Here is a 20,191-nt window from a genome sequence, read left to right on the forward strand (position 1 = left end):
CTTTCAGACCTTCACTCCACTTCCCACTCCATTTCCCTCTCCACCTCGCACTTCATCATAACTTAACTTAACCTAACCTAACCTAACCTCACCTCACCTCACCTCACTCCCTCAGCAACTCCCATCTTTTACACTGCTTTCAGACCTTCACTCCACTTCCCACTCCATTTCCCTCTCCACCTCGCACTCCATCACAACTTAAACCTAGCCTAACCTAACCTAACCTAACCTCACCTAACTCACTCAGCAACTCCCATCTTTTACACTGCTTTCAGACCTTCACTCCTTCATCAAAATCACTCCTTCCTTTCTTTACGTTCTCTCAACACCTTCCTGTAACACTATCTCCAAACTCCTCCCTTCCTCAATCCTTCCCTCTTCCATTTCCTTTTATTTCTTTCCTTATCTCTTTGCTTTCCTCTTCCCATTCTTCTTTAACCTCCTCGTTTTGTTACTTCAGGTTAGACACGCTATTAATTTCTTCTACATCGGACTTATATCTTATCCTTCCTTGTTCTAGTTCATTTTTACGCTCATGCTTCTTACCCTGGTTTCTGATTTTACTGTATTTTCCTATCTTAGTGTTCTCTTTCCTGTATACTTCCCTTAATTCATTCTGTAGGTTTTGTATGGCATTCTTTTTCACCTTAACGTTTCTTATTTTGCTGTAATTTTCCTCTCTTAGCCTTCTCGTCCCGGTATCCTTTCCTTAATCCATTCTGTAAGGTCTGTATGGCATTCTTTTTCACCTCATATGTTTCCCCTTTCATCTTTTATTTCATACTTTCATCCCATTCCTTTCATCATCACCTTTCACCACTCAGTTTCAGGGCATCAGTTGTTATGCTCTGATACTTTTAGTCTCACCACGTTCCCGCAAAATTGGCTTCACCACCACTCAATGTTCTCTCCTATCCGTTGATGTGTTATTTGCATTTATTCAAGCTTCACCAACATTGATCCCTCTCGGTGTAGTATTTTTGTCGCGTCCAATGTACCCGCTCTTTAATCGGTTCATCTGCTTATGTGTGTCTGTCCCCGCCAATTGATTTATATACTTTTCTTTTAATTCGGTTTAGAGTCGTATGCACAACGCGTTTCCGACTTACCTCACGTGCTCCTGTTCCTTTCTGCATCATCGTCTGTTTTGTTGGAGCTGAAATTTAATACCATATAATAGCATTACGGAGGTATATGCATTTAACTGGTGTGATGGGAGAGAGACGTGGCAGTGGGCGTGTGGAGGGCATGGGTGTAAGCAGACATGAGTGTAGGAGGGGGGGGTGTAGTGTTGGGTATATGGTATGCATGTATTCTGAGGGCATGATAGATGTTCAATATGTAGGTATGTGATGCTAATGTTAGTATGTCTTAAAAATGGCTGGTGGATGGGTATGGGTGTTTTATGCTATGGTCCGTCTTGGAAATGGTCTGATATTGGAAGGGGTGATAATGGTATGGGTACGTGGTTCTGTGTGCCCTGAAGTCATGTGGTATGGGTATGTGGGCACTGGGTGGATGCAGTATGGGTGTGGATATGTCTGGTGTACCTAGAATCAGTTTGGTATGGATTGGGGTGCGTTGGTATGTTGGTATGGGTGGGTATGGTAGGGGAAACCATACTGACATCAAGAATTGGGCTGCCTATGGAATGTTTAGAGATACTGGATGAGTGTAAAGTGGGGGTGGAGGTGGGGGTGGGGTGCAATCTGGGGGGGGGGTGAAGGGGGGATGTGAGGGTGACCGCCAAGAAAGCATATCTCCCCTTTGCCTTCTCTTCATCCCCCAATATTCACCACCTCCTTCCCTTTCTCCCTCCCTCCCCCTGCTCGCTCCCTCCCCTGCTCTCTATTCCCACCCTCCTCTCTTCAATCCTCCCCTCGAACCCCCTCGTCCGTCACCCCCCTACCACACACACACACACACACACACACACACGCACACGGACACGCACTCACGCACACACGCATCCTTCAGCCATCAAGGAGGAAGAGAGGCAAGCAAAACAAAACGAAAACTCCTCGTTGAATATTTCCAAACCCTCCCGGGACGAATACGAGTAAGAAGAGAACCCGCGAGAAATCCAGCTGCTGAATATTCCATCCATATCAACATTAGAGCAGCAGCGTCTGAATAAACGGCCTCCAGCTTAGAAAAAAAAGGAGAGAGAAAAAGAGTAATAATGGATAGGAATGGCCCAATAAAATTCGCGGTAGGAGTGGCATAGTGTTGTGATTGGCAGGCTGGGAGGCGGCGCGGCGGGTGGCGGGGTGGCAGGGCGGCGGGCGGCGTCCACTACCTTCAGCAGCAGCCGCCCGTTGGCCGGCTAATGGGGAGTCCTCAATGTTTCTCCATTCTTTTTAATGGCGGGCCACGCACCCACATCGTCCCTTTGTATCAGGTACTGAATTTTCGGTATTTTCAGGGACCCGTAACTCTGCCAGCGGCGGCGTGCAGGGGGCGGGAGGCTTGGGTCCACTTTCCCCGCCCGGTCCTTGCTCCCTCCCGCCTGGCCGCTCCGGGTCCGCCTTCCTTGCCGTAAATGTATCCAGATATTTAATTAAAGAGAGAATACATCTCGCCGGGGAGCACTGCAGGCCGCGGGGGCGTAAGCTAAATTGTTTCCATCAGCTCTTGCGAAATGAAACCTGAAGCACCGCAGAGCGTGGCCCCAAGGAGCCCCAAGACCCGCGCCGCCGCCCGCCGCGCCCGGCATGCTCACGCTAATCTCCCGCATTTGGACGGAAAAAAAGTATATATGTATAATCCTACCACGGGAATAAAAAAAGAAAAACTCATAGCCTTCCACACACGGCTGCTGTCGGTGAATTACCCCGCATTACCCTAAGTGAACACGGCTCCGGCTTGAAAATTATGTTGGGATCCCCGGGCGAGGCATTCACTGCTTTCAAAAGCCTCTTGGGCCGCCCGCTTCCTAACCCCCGATTTGTCCGTTTCCTTCTGCGTGGCTGAGGAGGCTCGGCCATTGGTCAAGCGCCGGCCAATGGCTTTCATGCATGCAACAGTTTGTGACGGACTAGAGTCATGACGTGGGACAGAGGCCTTGGCAGGCTGGGCAGATTTTGAAGCTCGGTATTAGAGGCGAGGCTAATTTTCTGCAGCGTTCGTCCTTGCGGGGCTTATTTGGGCTCCACATGATATCGCTCAGCAGAGAGAAAGAGAGCGAGAGCGGCCGGGAGATTGGCTGCCGCACCGCGTTCATCAGAGTCGCCCACTTGAGGGTATTTTTTTCCTGCTTTGCTCTCGCTTCTATCACTCTTCCTCTTCCGTTTATTTTTTTTGTGTGTGTGTGTGTCGTCTCTCTCTCTCTCTCTCTCTCTCTCTCTCTCTCTCTCTCTCTCTCATCTGCCGCTGTTACATAGAGTTTGAAACACAGTCCTCCTAACTTCTATTTCCAGTTCAGGAACACGCGTCTCCCCGCGCCTCGCTCTGCCTCTGTTTATCTGCTGGTTCGTCTGACCCTTTTTTATTTTCCTTCCGTGTCAGCCGCAGCTTTCAGTAACACTCCTCATTAATTCCTTCCTTCCCTTCGTCTCTCTTTATTCTCTCTCTCTCTCTCTCTTTCTCTTTCTGCCTCTCTTTCTCCGCCCATCTCACCTCATCCGGAGCCTCGACTCTCACCCTCCCTCCCTCGCAGCTCAAGTGGAGTGTGCACGTGGACGCTGCTGATCGAAAACATATAAAACAGAAAATTGCATGCGCCTCACGCCGCCACCGGCCATGCGCCAAGCAAGCAGTCGATACGGGGCTCACCTCCTGCCGGCGCCCACAATGTTTTCCTCCTAGTTATCATCATTTCATCATTCCCTTGCTGGATTTTTCGTCGTATCCTTCAACCGTGATGAATAAACTTGTGTTTGATGACACAGACGAGGCTCCACGTCCCCGCCCGGCCTGTCTCACGCCCACGGCTCCTCTTCTCCCCGCCGACGCCTGGCAACTCTCCGCCTCTCATACATTTGAAATTTTCTCCAGCCAAAAAAAGTTCCCCTCTGTTCCATGATGAGTTTCTATCCGTATTCTATTTTGCATGAATTGTGTTTACTTTTTTTTCGGGAGCCTCTTTCTCTCTCTCGAACCTAGCCTCGCGTCGGCTTAAAAGAGGCAGGAATTTGTGGAAATAATAGGGTGTACCAGAGTTTGGCCACCCCTCCCCCTGCCCCCGCTCCGCCCCCCACCCTTCACCCTCGACGGAGCATTCCCCGCACATTCCCCCAACTTCCAGCCTCGGTTATTTAGCCCCCCTCCTCCCCAAGAGCGCGCATCGCCTCGTCTTAAGAACCCCCAGAAGCCCCCTGTGTGCTGCCTGATACCTCACAAAGGGGGAAAGTAAGAGTGGTTGGTTGTCTTGCCGGCCATGGGGGGATTGGGGGGTTGGGGGGGTCAGGGGGGTCGGGTGTCAGGGGGTACTCCCACGGTGTGACTGTGAGCCTGAGAGAGAGACAGAGAGAGCTCGGCTTGTCGCTGCGACGTCACTGTAATTTGATTTGTTTCGACGGTGAAGAATTGTTCCCCTACAGAATATAAATTCACACAAAAAGGGCGTTAATGAATAATGATGGTGGAGCAAAGGAAAGAAGAAAAAAAAAAACATGCAGCTGCAACTTGTTTTTTCCAAATATTTTTATGGAGTTTGGTCTGGACTACCGGAGCTGGAAACTTTTTTATATACGTCCGCATTAGCAAAGTCAGGGAGGGGTGGAGGGGGAAGGGGGACGAGGGGGGAGAAGGTGGGTGGGTGGCCGAGGCGCCGCGACTCTAACAAGAACCATCGATTTTTCTGAATATCCTCTGCGCCTCGGCCTCGCCTCCTCATTACTGCGGCGGTGAAGACGCTGCGAGCCTCCCCGGCCTAAGTGTTCCGCGCCTCGCATACAGCCGCGTGCATGCTCCTGATTATTCCACGCCTTTCAAACCTCTGCACATTGACGGCCTGCATATCGCGACCCTCGAGGAGCCCTGGAGGAGGAGGTGCTCAGGCCGCGCTCAATGCTGCACGCCGCATAAGAAAACTGGATGTCCCTGCATGCAAAACTGAAGGAAAGTCGTTATATCTTACCGGGATGAAAAAAAATACACTCAAGGAGGAGTTATTCATCCTTTGCACCATAAGTAAACGTGCATAAATCCTACGTGAAAAAGCACATAAGTTTAAGATGTTCAACCTATGCACCATAAGAACACGTCCATAGATATTATTTAAGATTTTGTGTTTTTCAAAAGAAGTAGTTCATCGATTGCATCAAGGAAACGTGCATACACTAATCACCTAAAACAAATCGAAATATAATCAAATCAGGCGTTTTACACCTCAGAGAGAAGCATGCATCTTTGTTATTACAGACACAACTGAAGAATATTTAAATGATCCAACTAAAAATAAGTGAAATATCTCTTCAAGATCCATTTTCTATTACCCGCATGAAACAGCGTCTTCTCTAAATACATTGGTGGATATGTGTGTGTGTGTGTGTGTGAGAGAGAGAGAGAGAGAGAGAGAGAGAGAGAGAGAGAGAGAGAGAGAGGGCGTTAATAATAAATCAGACAGTGAAATTGATTAATAGAATGATGATTGAATGTAATATAAATAAGCATAGATACTAGTACTTGGTTTACGGTTCCGGTCATTATTAATCTTGGGGTGAGGAAATTCTTATTGGGGTATCGTTATTAATATTATCATTGCATTCATTTTTATTATTATTATTATTATTATTATTATTATTATTATTATTATTATTATTATTATTATTATTATTTATATCTCATTATCTTTATTTTTTTATTATTGTTTTTGTTTTCCTTATTTTTATTCCAGTTCTTAATTTTTCTCCTCTTTGTCCTCCTCCATCCTCTTCCTCCTCCTTTATTCCTCTTCTTCCTCTTCCTATTTTCTGTTTTCTTTTTCTTCTTCTTGCTGTTATTTTTATCATCATTATTATTATTATTTATCTTCTTCTTTTTCTTCTTCTTCTTCTTCTTCTTCTTCTTATTATTATTATTATTATTATTATTATTATTATTATTATTATTATTATTATTTTCATCATTATTTTTTTTTTTCATTATGTACCATCACTGGCATTGCATTCCTCCCTTCATATACTTCCACCTCCCAGCTGATCACCACCATCCATGCACTCACTGATCGGCTGGCACCCTTAGCTCAATGGACGGGCATCTAGTTAAAGGAAAACATTTGAAGGCACACTACGATATTTTTATACAGCCCCCCTCTCTTTATATTTTCATTCCGTCAGTATCCGGAGCAATCAACACTAAAAATTAACCAGATTTAACCTAGTTTGATGCCGAGTAATTGTATGAAGTTGGGCCAGGACTCGTTCACCCATTCTTCGTGAAATATTTCGGTTCTTGCATTCTGACACATGCGTCGACACACACACACACACACACACACACACACACACACACACACACACACACACACACACACACACACACTTATGGATTATTTTTTCTCTGTCCTTAAGAAAGTTTTAAATAATATACTCGGCAGTGAGAGAGCGTTCAAAACATAACGTGAGAGGAATAGATGATAGATAGATAAATGGATAGATAGATAGATAGAGAGATGGATAGATAGATAGATACAGGGAGAGAGAAAGCGTCATTGATTAGCTGGTATAATCATGCAGGCGTCTATGGTCCTACTACTACTACTACTACTACTACTACTGCTACTACTACTACTACTAACATTACTACTACTACTACTACTATTACTAACTACTACTACTACTACTATACTGCATGATTTTTCTACCTTTTTTTCTCTACCACAATCTTTTATCTTATTTTTCACCTCCTCTATCTTATCTTTACCACTTGCGTTAGTCACCTTTCCTAAATAATCTTTTTCGCACTTTAATCTGTCTCTATGTCTCTTTAATTCTCTTCTGTTACTGTTTATCCGAGTCTATTCCGTTAATATTTTTCCCTAGAAGCAGAACGGCATCACTAATTTTTGGACCTCACTCTTTCCCATCCTCTGTATTACAAGACCTGCCGAAGCTTACTAAATCAACGCCATTGCCCTTGAGATCGCAGTTAATTTTCTCTCCTCAAGATATTCGTCAGGCGGACACGAGGGAAAAATAGAGAGGGTGCGAGACCGTAAAGTATTATATTCGATTTTATCCGCGTATAATGGCCAATCAACTAAGCAAAATGACTTTCATGTGACAGCTCTGATTATGCAGCATTAGCGATCAGTGAATGGGACAGCCAGACGGTGCGGAATTGGCAGTGAAATAAGATGTGGAGGAAAAGAGAGAAAAAGTGAGTGAGAGAGAGAGTGTGAAAATGAGATAGACAGACAGACAGATATACGAACAGAGGCAGACAGGCAAACAGACAGACTGAAGAGGCATACAGATAGACAAATAATAGACAGCAGATGTGGAGAAAGAGAGAAAAATGTGAGTGTGGAAAAGTAAGGAAGAAAATGAGACAGACAGACAGACAGACAGGCAGACAAATACATACATACATACAGACAGACAGACAGACCGACAGACAGACAGATAGGCAAACAGGCAGACTGAGACATACATACTTACACACACAGACAGACATATAGACAGACAGACAGACAGACACCCATTCAGACAGACAGACAGACAGACTAAAAGAAGCATACTAATAGACAGACCAATAGATAGCAGATAGGTAAAGGTATACATACAGACATATAGACAGACAGACAGACAGTCGATCATTCGGACAAAATGGGGAAAAATAGGGAATCGGAAACCAAGACAGACAAAGAAACGACAAACCGACGCACGCAGGCTGACAGACAGACCGACAGACACACAGACAGACAGACAGACAGACAGACACACGGACGGACACAAAAATAAGCTGGCAAAGAGATACAAGCCGGATTCTTCTCTTCTCGAATAAAAAGGCTCTCTTGTTTTTCCTAAACAATCGCAGGAAAAATCCTCTATTGTTTTTAAATTTTAATTCATAGCCGGCGACCATATTAGGGACTGTTGTTTCGTTGAATTATATTTTCGTTCCACTTCTCATGGTAATTATACGACGAGACTCTAGACCCATGGCTGAAGCAGGGAAGGAAAGAGACGCCCGCCCGCCAATCCGCCCGCCCGTCCGCCGCCTACCGTGGCTGCTGCAGGAGGCCGAAGCGTCACCCTGATTACCGTGCGTCAGGGAGGAGCCAGGCAGAGCAGGTGTGCTGGCCTGAGGGTGGCGGTGGAGGCCGGTGCTGCAGCGATGGTGTTTGTCCCTTTGTGGCGGTGATGCCTAGCCGGGTTGTGATGGGTTTGTTTGGGCTTGTTTATGCTGTTGTGGTGATGTTTGCTGGTGGTGGTGGTGTGTGTGTGTGTGTGTGTGTGTGTGTGTGTGTTGGTGGTGGTGTTTTGAGATGGTTTGTGTTGGTATGTGGTGGTGGAGAGAGTGTGTGTGTGTGTGTGTGTGTGTGTGTGGTGATAGTGGTGGTGGTGGTATTTCTATGAAGGTGGTGGTGTGGTGAGGGTTAGCTTGGAATGTGGTGTATTGCGGTATATGTTCCTAAGATGGTATGTAGTGGTGCCTCATCGATATTGTATGAATTATGTGGTGATCTTGGTATTAGTGGTGATAATTGATGTTTTGCTATAAGAGAAGTGATGCTGTTTGATGTTAATGGTGTGCTAAGGGCGTGTATATTACTGCTGTGGATAGGTAGGGATGTGATGGTGATGGTGCGTGTAGTGTAGCGGGAGGATGATGAGTGTGGTGATGGAACGCGGTGATGGTGACAGGTGTTGCTTGGTTAGTTAGCTCGGCGATTGATGGTGAACCTCTCCATGAATGCTGATGGGTTATATTTCTTCCCTCATATGGTGTATGGTGATAACTTGAATGGTAACTCGTGTTTGTTGGTGCTTTGTAATAGTTATGGTGGTGAGTGGCGGTGGGTGTTGCTCTCTGCCCGGTGGTGTTTGTGGCGGTGCTTGTAATTGGAGGGAGCGCCGGGTTTCTGAATATCTAATGAGCTACATTAGGTTCCGATAAGCACTGTGCTGTTAGTTCTGTATTCCCTTTGTGTCTTTGGTATTTTGGTCAGTATCTCCAATCAGGTATAACTAATGAGGACAGATTAGGTGCGAGCATACATGTTTCCATCGACATGACCCGCGGCTCCATGATTTCGTTTGAAAATTGTTACTTCCTTTACTGCCTTGGGACGAAATTATCAGAAGATTAAGGTAATGATATTTTGCCGTCCTCCTGATGACCTGGGCGAATATTTTGATGAGTATATTGTATTAGAAAAGCTACCTGTGTATTCCACGCGGCGCAGAAACAAGGGAAGTACACCATCTCGTGATTATTCTCATGACAATGGGATTACCGCGAAATATTTGATGCCTCAGACACACAGGGAGGCACCTAACATCATTTCCAAAAATCCCGGGTCGATCGCACTTCAAAAAAATGTTTCGCCATAAAAGAACAAATTGATGACAAAAAATCTGGATGATTAGATGACTGGCGTTCACATCATTATAGCTTAAAGCGATTTGTGTTTCGTCGGCCAACGCGGAATTACCTCTCCCAGCAGCCCCTCCCTCTCGTCAGACCGGGGTCACCTTCGCCGCCGTGTACCTGGGGCTCAGACGAAGGGACGCCCACCTGACGGAGCTGCAGGGCGGTGGAGACTTAGGCAAGGCGATAGGACTGAAGGCGAGGATATTGAACTCCATTGTGAAGCTTCGGCAGGGTGGGGAAATTATAGGCATGGATGTAAGACGGCTTTGCGAGGCTTACTGAAGGCGCTGGGACTGTAGATGTTGCTATGTAGCTACTCACTATGGCTACAGCAAGGCGGGAGGGGTGTGTACATATAGCTACTAAGATACTTTTGTTTCGATTCGCTAAACTGAAGAACTGGATAGAATGCTACTTTTTGAGAGTACTGCCAGAGAAGAAAATTGTGTATGTGGAATTGAGGCTCTTTATTTACTCACGATGCAAGACGATACAGCTATAGATATGGATACTGCACTCTTTTCTGCGATTACTGTAAGGTGTTGTGGGTTATGCCTTGATATGAAGCTACTTTGTGAGGTTCCAAGAAAGCGTTAAAACCTTACACTCTCATCTAATAGTTTGTGTGAATCTCCATCAGTGCGGGGAGGCTGTAAATATATATAAGAAGAAGCAGCGCCTACCTATTCACACCCTCGAATTTACATAAGCTACGTATAGGACTGACAGAAGACACTAGACTCCTTCATTTAACTCTACTGTATTTATTCTGTTCGCTGCAGTCTCACTAAGCTTCCATGATGTCGAAGATGCGTAGATCCTCGTGTGGTTCGCAGACGGTCACTACTTCTTCGCTTCACAATGCGGTACTTGCCTTAGACACACAAGCCACCTGAGACTTCCACGCTGTAGTGACTTACTATTTGCTAACTCAAACAGTAAAGGCACAAACTCACCCCTTTTGGTACAATGCATATACGTCGTGTTACGTTAGTTGTGTGTTAGGTTGAAGGCATAGTGTATTTTTATCCGACAAAAGAAAATCCAGATAAAAACAAGAAAAGACTTAAGACGAAAAACAAAACAAGGCAGAAACAAGAAAAGACTAAAACAAGACGAAAATCAAAACAAGACGGCAGAGACTAAAATGCATTTACTTATATCTGAATCCCTTGGCTGGTTGTGAAAAATTATATATTGATAAATTGTGTTAAGTCAATGTATGGTAACATATTCCTTGAGAGAGTGTGTGTTTGAATTAGCGAATATGTGTGTGTGTGTGTGTGTGTGTGTGTGTGTGTGTGTGTGTGTGTGTGTGTGTGTGTGTGTGTGTGTGTGTGTGTGTGTGTGAGGGGTTATAGATATCAGTATGCATGACTTATTCAAGATATTATCAATTCCTAGAAATGGAAGGTATGGGTCTCACACTCATTTCAGTTCGTTGTGCAGACCTTCCTTTCTTTAGCGCCTTCCTTCATTTAGTTGTTAATATTTTTGTATTTAATTCACAGTTACTGAAATTTATTTAGTCATTTATCATTACTATTCTTTATATAATACATATCATAGATATTCTGATGTTCAGAATTGTACACGTGTTTGTTTGTACGTCTGTGTCCGTAATGATACAGTGTTCAGCGCCGCCACAGTGTCCTTGTCACATGTGCTTCCTTCGGTCATGCTCTATTGTAAGGTTTTCTCGCATGCAAGAGGTTACTGGTATGCAGTTATTTGTTTCTCTACACCAACAAAAAGGCTTTCAATAGAGTAACATGGAATATAGTTTAGAAGACATTCGATATATATATATATATATATATATATATATATATATATATATATATATATATATATATATATATATATATATATATATATATATATATATATATATATATATACACACACACACACACACACACACACACACACACACACGGCAGGGATGACAAGGGAGGGGGGAGGGAGGGAGGGAGGGCTCCGCAAGGAGCAGTGGAGTGTGTGTGCAAGACGGTGAGCGCCGCGGGGCGAGGGTCGTGGGCGGGAGAGGGTGACGCCAAAAAGTGTAACTTGTTTAGTGGGGTGGTCATGGAGAAGGAAGGGCGAGGGTGCGGGAAGTGTGAGAAGCGAGAGGCGGGGGCACGGAGGGCGGCCCCGCCTGGACTTCTTGCACGGGGAAGACTGAGGGAGGAGGTTGAGTTGTGTTCAGGAGTCAATCAACACATGTTTTCCTGTAATGTACAATATATGCACAATAATGTACAATAATGTAAATTATTAAAAATATTACAAAAGAAGGGAAACGCCCTAGCGCCTGAATTTCGTGTTGTATCTTCTGGTTCCTTGATGCTGTGCTCGGTATCTAAGGAGCTCCTGTGCCTAAGATTCTCCCCTCACCGCGGGCCAGGGCTGGGCCGCGGCCCAAGTGGCGGCGGCCCGGCGCAGCGGCGACGCTGGGCCAGCAGCAAGGCGGTGATGCGTTGGCCGGGAAACCAACACAGCTGCCGCCGCGGCCGGTCTTGTGCATGGCAACATGGGGGACCAGAAGGGGTCAACGGAGGGGCTGTTCTCTCCCATGGACAACATTAACTATTGATTGAACACAGAGCTTTGGGCCTCGGCCGCCAACGGCCCCGTGGCGTCGGCGAGCAGCGGCGTCCCGCGTGCATGGGCTGACCCAGAGACGCTCGCCTCCAGAGGCTCATCTGGCCTCTCTAAATGTCAGAACTTAAGGTGTTTTTATGCCTTATTTCTTTTCTATATAACTCATATTTTGTTTGTCAATAACATGAGTGTTTTTATGTCTGTTAATTCATACTGTTAAACAGATTTGTGGGATGATAAATGTCAGTTCACATAATGTTCCACAACTTGTTCTGATACTTGACGTCGTTACTCCACAATGCATGTGAGAACACTTAGGTGGCTGCTGCTGCCCGTTATAAATCTGGACATTATTCCCGCGGTGGGGGGGCACTGGTCGGGCCCTGGAACCTGTCTCGGGCGGTGGGGGCGACGCCATGCCCCGTGGAAGCTCGTCGGGTGGGCACAGATTTCAACACCTTCCCCACTTGACGGACGAGTTCTTGATGATGCGGAATATGAGATTGACTTCCTTCCTTCATGCAGCTGGTTTCAATACAATATTCATAGAGGAAAACTCATTTATTTATTTTTGTTTATAACCAAAATGTTACGAAATAGAACAGCAGCAGTTAAGTAATGAAGCGGACACAAGAGCATTCATTACTCACGGGTGCCTTTTGTGAGCCATCAGCAGCATGAGTTTACCCGAGACACTGAAAGTCTAGAAAGAGCTCAAGTAATAAACGCCGTGAGAGCCTCGTTCCTGGACCCTCCGCCATGAACACTCAACAACAGTTTTCCTGAGACAGTAAAAACGTGGCCGGGGCGGCGGAACAGCCTGACCCGCTGCATGGGCGTCGTGTCCCCGTGGGTGTCGTGCTTCCCTCGGGCCGCCGTGACCAGGGGGACGGCAAGCACAAGCGGTCGTGCCTGACGGTGGTCGCCGCTGGACCAGTTTGGGCACAAAGGCTCCTCACACCTGGATGGGCCACTTTTTTGACGTGGACTCTGTGCTTGTGGGAATATGGCCGGGAAAGTCATGCTTGCACGTCACCCGCCCTGTGAATGTTTCTGCACGCATGCACGTATGTACACCGACACACATACACGAACATGTATACCACCTCTCTCTCTCTCCCTCTCTTTCTCTCACACTCTCTTTCTCATACACACACACACACACACACACACACACACACACACACACGCACACGCACACACAACTTCACCCACGTCCCCCCCCACACGCATACATACCCCACCTCCCCTATACACACACACACACACACACACACACACACACACACACACACACATACACTCCCCCCCCCCTCACACACCAATAACTCAATGCAAAGATAGAAATCATACTCATCTCTTTTTTTTTTTATAATGGACAACTAGCCCTCATTAACCATCCGACTAATTCATGGCCTCGTAAATATCCCTCGTAGCGCAACGATCACAAGGAGCCTCGCCAATACCTTGCCCTGTGCCCCTCACTCCTCATGCGGCCCAAACTGCCCCGGTGTGATCAGGTGCAATCGGCCGAGATGATCAGATGGGGAATTATTGTCTCAGGGAAGAGTGGGCTTAGGAATACCTGATTTTTCACCTCTCTAAATGGGCGGAGGTTTGATGGACGACAAATATATATCTTTATGCGCTAGTTCTGTAGGCCGCGTGTCCATAGTAATATATTGGGTGGCGCGGAGCTTGTCTAACGAGGCACACTACATCATGCCAGCGGAGGACGATTCTTCAAAGTGACGTGATGTATTTTACTAGAGGAGATAGCCTTGTTGTCCTTAATCTGGAGTGTCATTTATTTTCATCAGCCAAATACGTATGTGCCAAGATCCCGCCGCCGGCCATGGGTTATGATGGGGCGCTATATTCGGCCGGACACACTTTTCCCCTCGACTCACACCTGGTAGCGTCCTCTCCCGCCCCCCAGGTGTTGCACGAGCACATGTATTCCACCTGACTAATGGATCATCAATACCTGCGCCATAATAATTTCGTGAGGTACCACCCTTGAAAATCTGCTTTTTAGTATGACGTGTAATTATAAATGTGGTCCCGGTGCCGCCTGCTACGGGGGTGCTAGTTGATTTTTTTTTTAGGTAAGTGTATGTTTCTACAATGTGATAAATACCCGGTAAAAGGTTTAACCCCGATGGATTATTCCTGTCAAAAAAAAATTGTTAATAATGGAATTCCTTCATAGTCTGCCTCCTGGACTGATTGAGTTCATGCTTCCGGTAACGATGAATCATTTAATGCCATTTGGAAATCTATGGTTAATATGTACTCTTTGCCTTGACCCACATCACTGAATATCATTTATTAATAGTGATTTTTTTTTCCAGATTTAAACATGGTGGCGGCCTCCCAACACCGGCTTGTGGCCACGGCTGTCCTCGCCGCCCTGGCCTCCCTCGCCGCCGCCAGTAAGTACTACATGAGGTAGCTTGGAACGGGGAGGGCGTCTTCAGGTGTTGGTGCCAATAACTCCTAAGAGGAACTGATTGATAAAATTTGATGTCCGACAAAAATAAAGCATCGCTCGGGGTTCACAGTGTGTGCATTATGAGCCATTTTCTTGCTGATCATTGGCGATAGCCGAAGTATATTCTGAGGAATACAATATAAGTAGTTTAATGTTCTTGAAGATGAGTCGTTGCATTTTATTACATTTTATTACATTTTGTTACATATTATTTACGGAGCGTGGCCGCTAGATAAAGTGTTTATGAGGGAGACAACGAAGGAACACAATGTTCCCTGAGAAGATTTTCATATCACTGTAAAACAGAACGAACTCTGCTCTACGAAGCATTATTTTTAGTTAGGTAATGTTGTATGGAAAGCAATACAGAATTTAATTGTTGTCCCATGAGAAAATATCCTTAACACCATGCACTGGAAAGGCCTTTATTTTGTTTACACATTTTCGCTATGTAAATTTATTTCCAAGGAAACTGCATAAGGAGGTTATATATTTCTTAAGAGGCGTATCGGTAAAACATGTATTCCAGCATGTTAAGGGAAACAGCATCTCTGCGTTACGGAACGAGAAATACATGACTGTGAAGATTTTTAGGAAGAGTATCGTTACAACTTATATTCATTTTTTTTTTATTGTACCTTATCACTTTCAGATGAAGTGAAGGTAAACAATTCAACAACAGGTTTGATGTGCACAAGAAAAGACTTTTTTTTATTGCTGAAAATCATCTTTGGGCAAAGATTATTACGAGGAAAAATAGTTAGGAAAATTTTTGTTGCTCCTTTAGAAGAACACTTCCACTGAATATTTCAGAGATTTTCCTCGAGAAACATGAACATTGTGTGAGGTATAAGGGAAAATATTTAAGAAGAGTTTTGATGATCCTTGAGATAAAGCCGTTGTGAAACCCTTTATGTCAAAAGCATGCATACATGTTAGGGGTCATCATGAATGTGTGGTATATTAAAAAAAATATATATAATAAAAGGTTTGATGTTCTTTAGAATATATATATATATATATATATATATATATATATATATATATATATATATATATATATATATATATATATATATATATATATATATATATATATATTCACGAAATATTTTTTCTCTGAGGAACATTATCGCTAGGTAGAACATGTTATAAGTGAAAACAATAACATGCTAAAAGATTTGATATTTACTGAGAAGAATACATCTACACCGCGTATCCCACAGCATTTCAAACTTAGAGGAGCACCGCCGCCATGCAATAATTATCATGTTCTGAGAAAAATCTCGCAAGCACAGTGTCGGCGGTGCTCCCGTGACGAGGCTGGTGCAAGCGTTCCCCCGCGGGCCGGTGCTCATCCTGGATTGCCGGCGAGAAGCAGCTTGTCTCAGGCACGCGTGCTGATTGGCAGTGGTTTTTTGCCTGGTGATCCGCGCTTCGTAATAATGCACTCTTTCCGGAGATCCAGCAATGAGATGTGTAGCTTATCACCGCCCTCAAAGGAAATCATATATAAAGGTGAAAATTTCTGCTCATTGGCTATATGCGACCTGACATTTGGTCATTATTTTTTGCTCGGGGATCGTCATTTTTGTACAGTGCATACGTAGTGTGATTTACATTGCTCTTCAATAATTATGTCTGGAAAAAACTGCCGGCTTTGCAATATAATTCTAATATTGTCGACTCTCCTCTTTCGTTTATATGCAAATGGAAGTCAGAAGATGCCTAATGAAACCAATGAACTCTCCAGATAGTGTTACGCCTTCGTGGCTCCCTTTCTCAGTTTCTTTGAGATGAGACAGTCGGTGTTTGCCTCGATAAAGCCTTTCTTTAGCCAGTTTTGTTCTGACAAATAAAAAAAATTAAAAAAATAAATACAAACGCAAAAAATATATGTTCTTAATATGTATTTTCTATTTGTTTATTTTCCCAGGCATTTATTGTCTTTTTTATTTCTCATACATTCGGTGGCAAACAAGAAATGTTATATTTTTAAATTATATTTCAAGTTTGATGAGATACAATATTCATCACACAAATGAAAAAAAGCACTGAGCTTGGACTTGCGTATATCCTTTTCCTTGTAGTATATGAATTAATCATAAACCAATAGAATAAGATCATCAGCATCCCTGAGGAGGTTCTGCGTAAATCTGAGAGGCTAAGGAACTGTGAGGGCGAGGCAGGAATGTGGCGGAGGCCGGTCGAGGGTAGAGGCTAAGATAATGCTTGTGTGTGGCTGCTTAGACACCGGGCAGGACGTGAGCTACACATAATTCATGTTTAAAGCTTTTCGGAGGCTCATGGTGTCCAGTAAGCACATCAAGCTGGTACTAAATGAGCTGGAAGCAGTAGGTAGCTTAGCATCATGCCGTCGCTTACGTCCCACCCCGCTGGTCCTTCTAATGGCAATGGGAGTCGAATTGTTTCACAGAAAAGTTTTATGCGGTGAAACTCCTGTCTTATCCTTGCAAATGTAATAAGCAGGCATCAGATACTAGCAACAGGTTGACTAGTTAATAATAAAAGGAGGAAACCTGAAGACAGACAAGAGAAAAGTAAAAAAGACAACAACTACATATACAATATATATATATATATATATATATATATATATATATATATATATATATATATATATATATATATATATATATATATATATATATATATATATATATATATATATATATATATATATATATATATATATATATATATATATATATATATATATATATATATATATATATATATATATATATATATATATATATATATGCACTCATACACACACAAGATTTTGTTCTTTAAGTGTGTCTGAGCAGGAAGAAAAGCGATAGTGATGGAGCAGAATAACCCCGCGAAGAACCTTTGATTGAGACAAAGTGTGAGGGAGTGTTGGACGTGAGCATTGTCGCCTCGGTAACCCTCCTGAGGAAAGAGAAGTGTTGTGTTGTTCTCAGTAAATTTAAAATGTTAGTCTTCAGCCGACGCTTGAATATTCCTTTTTAACCTTTAGATGGCCAACGTTTGCTCCATTTCAAGGTGAAGAAACGGTGACTGTCAGAAATATATTTGTTTTGTTCTGGGCTGCACGTGTACAGCCTAACAAAATGTGTAATCAATTATAGCTGCTAAACCTCTGTCAGATTTCTTAATAAATCACACCAAGGAAATGGTCTTGTCAAATGTAGATGGGGTTTCAGAATTAATTGTAATTTATGTGTGTGTGTGTGTGTGTGTGTGTGTGTGTGTGTGTGTGTGTGTGTGTGTGTGTTTATATATATATATATATATATATATATATATATATATATATATATATATATATATATATATATATATATATATATATATATATATATATATATATATATATATATATATATATATATATATATATATATATATATGTATATATATGTACGTATACACACACACACACACACACACACACACACACACACACACACACACACATACAACATGGCTGTGTGTATTGCCCACGGATGCGCCAAGGGAGAAAACAAAACGAAAAAAAAGCATTTTGTTTTGTCTCAGAACCGAAGGCAAACAGAGAAAAGCTCGCCGTGTGTCCCCGTGGGCCGGAGTTAGTGTGTGCAGTGCCCGCTGATCGCCAGTAGGCCGGGGAAGAGCAAAACCCACACAACCCGGCCTCGCTAAGACCTCGACTGCATTCGCGAATGGTAAAAGCCTCCCTGTATTTTTTTTCTTTTACATACATATATCCTGGAGCCCTTCATGCGGGCATGAGACTCTTACAAAGGGGGTTTCATGGCCTGAGTTCACCCCCCCAAACAACATGAACACGGCTTGTTACCTTCTCGCCAGCGCCTGAGGGAGGGTTGACCTGAGGCCGCGCACTGAGGCTCGCTGGAGGGGACAAGGCCGCCGCCTCAACCACACACTAATATTCTTCCAGGCACACCCACCCTTGTGTGCGTGAAGTGACGCCGGGGAGCTCTTCACCCAGATTTATATACGTATTTTTTGTTTGGTTTTCTTGTAAAAGTTTACGACCTCGGGCAGGACTAAGATAGACAAGGCTAAAGCTGCCTCCCCTCGCCCTTCGCCGAGCCATCCTTCTCGCCCCTCCCGCCTCACGCCAAGCAAAAGTCCGCCTGGCATTTTTATTTTGTTTTGCGTCGTCCGAGGTGGTGTCCCTCACTGCTGGCGGCCGAGTGTGGCGTCCCAGGCGTAAGACAACACCGGATCCCCGATGTCATGCTCGATAGGGAGAGAGAACCAATAAAAATCTCACCCGTTCATTACCACGTCAGGAAAAGCACAGCAAGATATCTAAGAACACATATATGCTGTCAATTTCATGATGCTTTGCTTGGAATTGATCGGTTAAAGTCTAGATATAAAAAAAAACTAAAATAATGACCAAGGAAATTTTAAGTGCCCGTTAAAGAATGTACCCCCAGATAAGATTGTTTCTCTCGTTGACAGTAATAAGTTTAAAAGCCTCAGCCAACACCCTTCTATTAACTCAGAAGGTATTGTTTTGGGGCCCCTCCCCCTCTTACCATTTTTATTCCCTATTTTATTGTCACTGTCTTATTTTTCGTGTCTATGTCTGCTTATCAAGGGGAGTCTGTTTTGATCTCTATATATTTTTCCCTTGATGCCCTTTCATATATTTCAATAATAATAATAATAATAATAATAATAATAATAATAATAATAATGATAATAATAATAATAAAGCTTCATGCAGTCTGTCTTCTCAAATATATTAGTTTAAAATCTTCTATGATAAAAGTGTACTTGGTGTCGATTATGGGCATCACAAGGAGTCTCATCATCTACCACCAACACCTGAACAACGCACTCATAAATATACCTGAGGAACTGTGCGTGTGTGTGTGTGTGTGTGTGTGTGTGTGTGTGTGTGTGTGTGTGTGTGTGTGTGTAAGGCATGTGCATCCAAGTAGTGTGTGTGTGTTTCTTCCCTCATGTCTATTTCAACTTCTTCATAAAGGAGGAGAATAAGGCAAGCAGGTTTTTCTTTCACTATGCACTCTATTAATATATCACACGCATTCAATCCCTATTTCTTACTCTATTTATCACTCACATACGCATTCACACACACTCACTCCCTCATCCAATCCCTCACACAGTTTTCACATGTAACAAACTCCATTCGGGGCTTACAGTTTCCTACATATCGTCTCTTAAGAACGTAAGAATTTTCTAACACAAAATTCTCCTCCCGTCTTTCGTGTTGCATTCCTTTCCCTCTCCCTCTCTCTCTCTCCCTCTCTACCTTACACCATCTCCTTCCCTTAATGTCATTCTCACAAGCCGTCAGTCATTCTCTCTCTCTCTCTCTCTCTCTCTCTCTCTCTCTCTCTCTCTCGCTATCTGTTTATCTGTTCATCTATATATTTCTTTATGCTCAGAGAAGTGTCAACTACTCTAAACTACTCTAAGACAAATCTATTATTCATATTGTTGTTCTGATGACATGTTTTGGTGGTGGTAGTGATGTTGTTGTTGATGTTGTTGTTGTTG

General features: G+C 43.7%; 1 protein-coding gene across 5 annotated transcripts in view; it reads left to right on the forward strand.

Moving 5' to 3' along the window:
• The window catches only part of LOC127002192 (uncharacterized), a 118,045-nt gene that overhangs the window by 86,156 nt on the left and 11,698 nt on the right, over positions 1–20,191 (forward strand). For all 5 annotated transcript variants that reach the window (XR_007755859.1, XR_007755860.1, XR_007755858.1 and 2 more), the window contains one exon: positions 14,502–14,582. Coding sequence is in view for 1 of the 5 variants with exons in the window: in XM_050867882.1 (XP_050723839.1) it covers positions 14,510–14,582 (73 nt within the window). In the remaining 4 variants the exon portion in view is untranslated. The remainder of the gene's footprint in view (positions 1–14,501; positions 14,583–20,191) is intronic.

Source organism: Eriocheir sinensis, chromosome 22, assembly GCF_024679095.1.
Source record: "Eriocheir sinensis breed Jianghai 21 chromosome 22, ASM2467909v1, whole genome shotgun sequence".
NCBI classification, from domain to species: Eukaryota; Metazoa; Arthropoda; class Malacostraca; order Decapoda; family Varunidae; genus Eriocheir; species Eriocheir sinensis.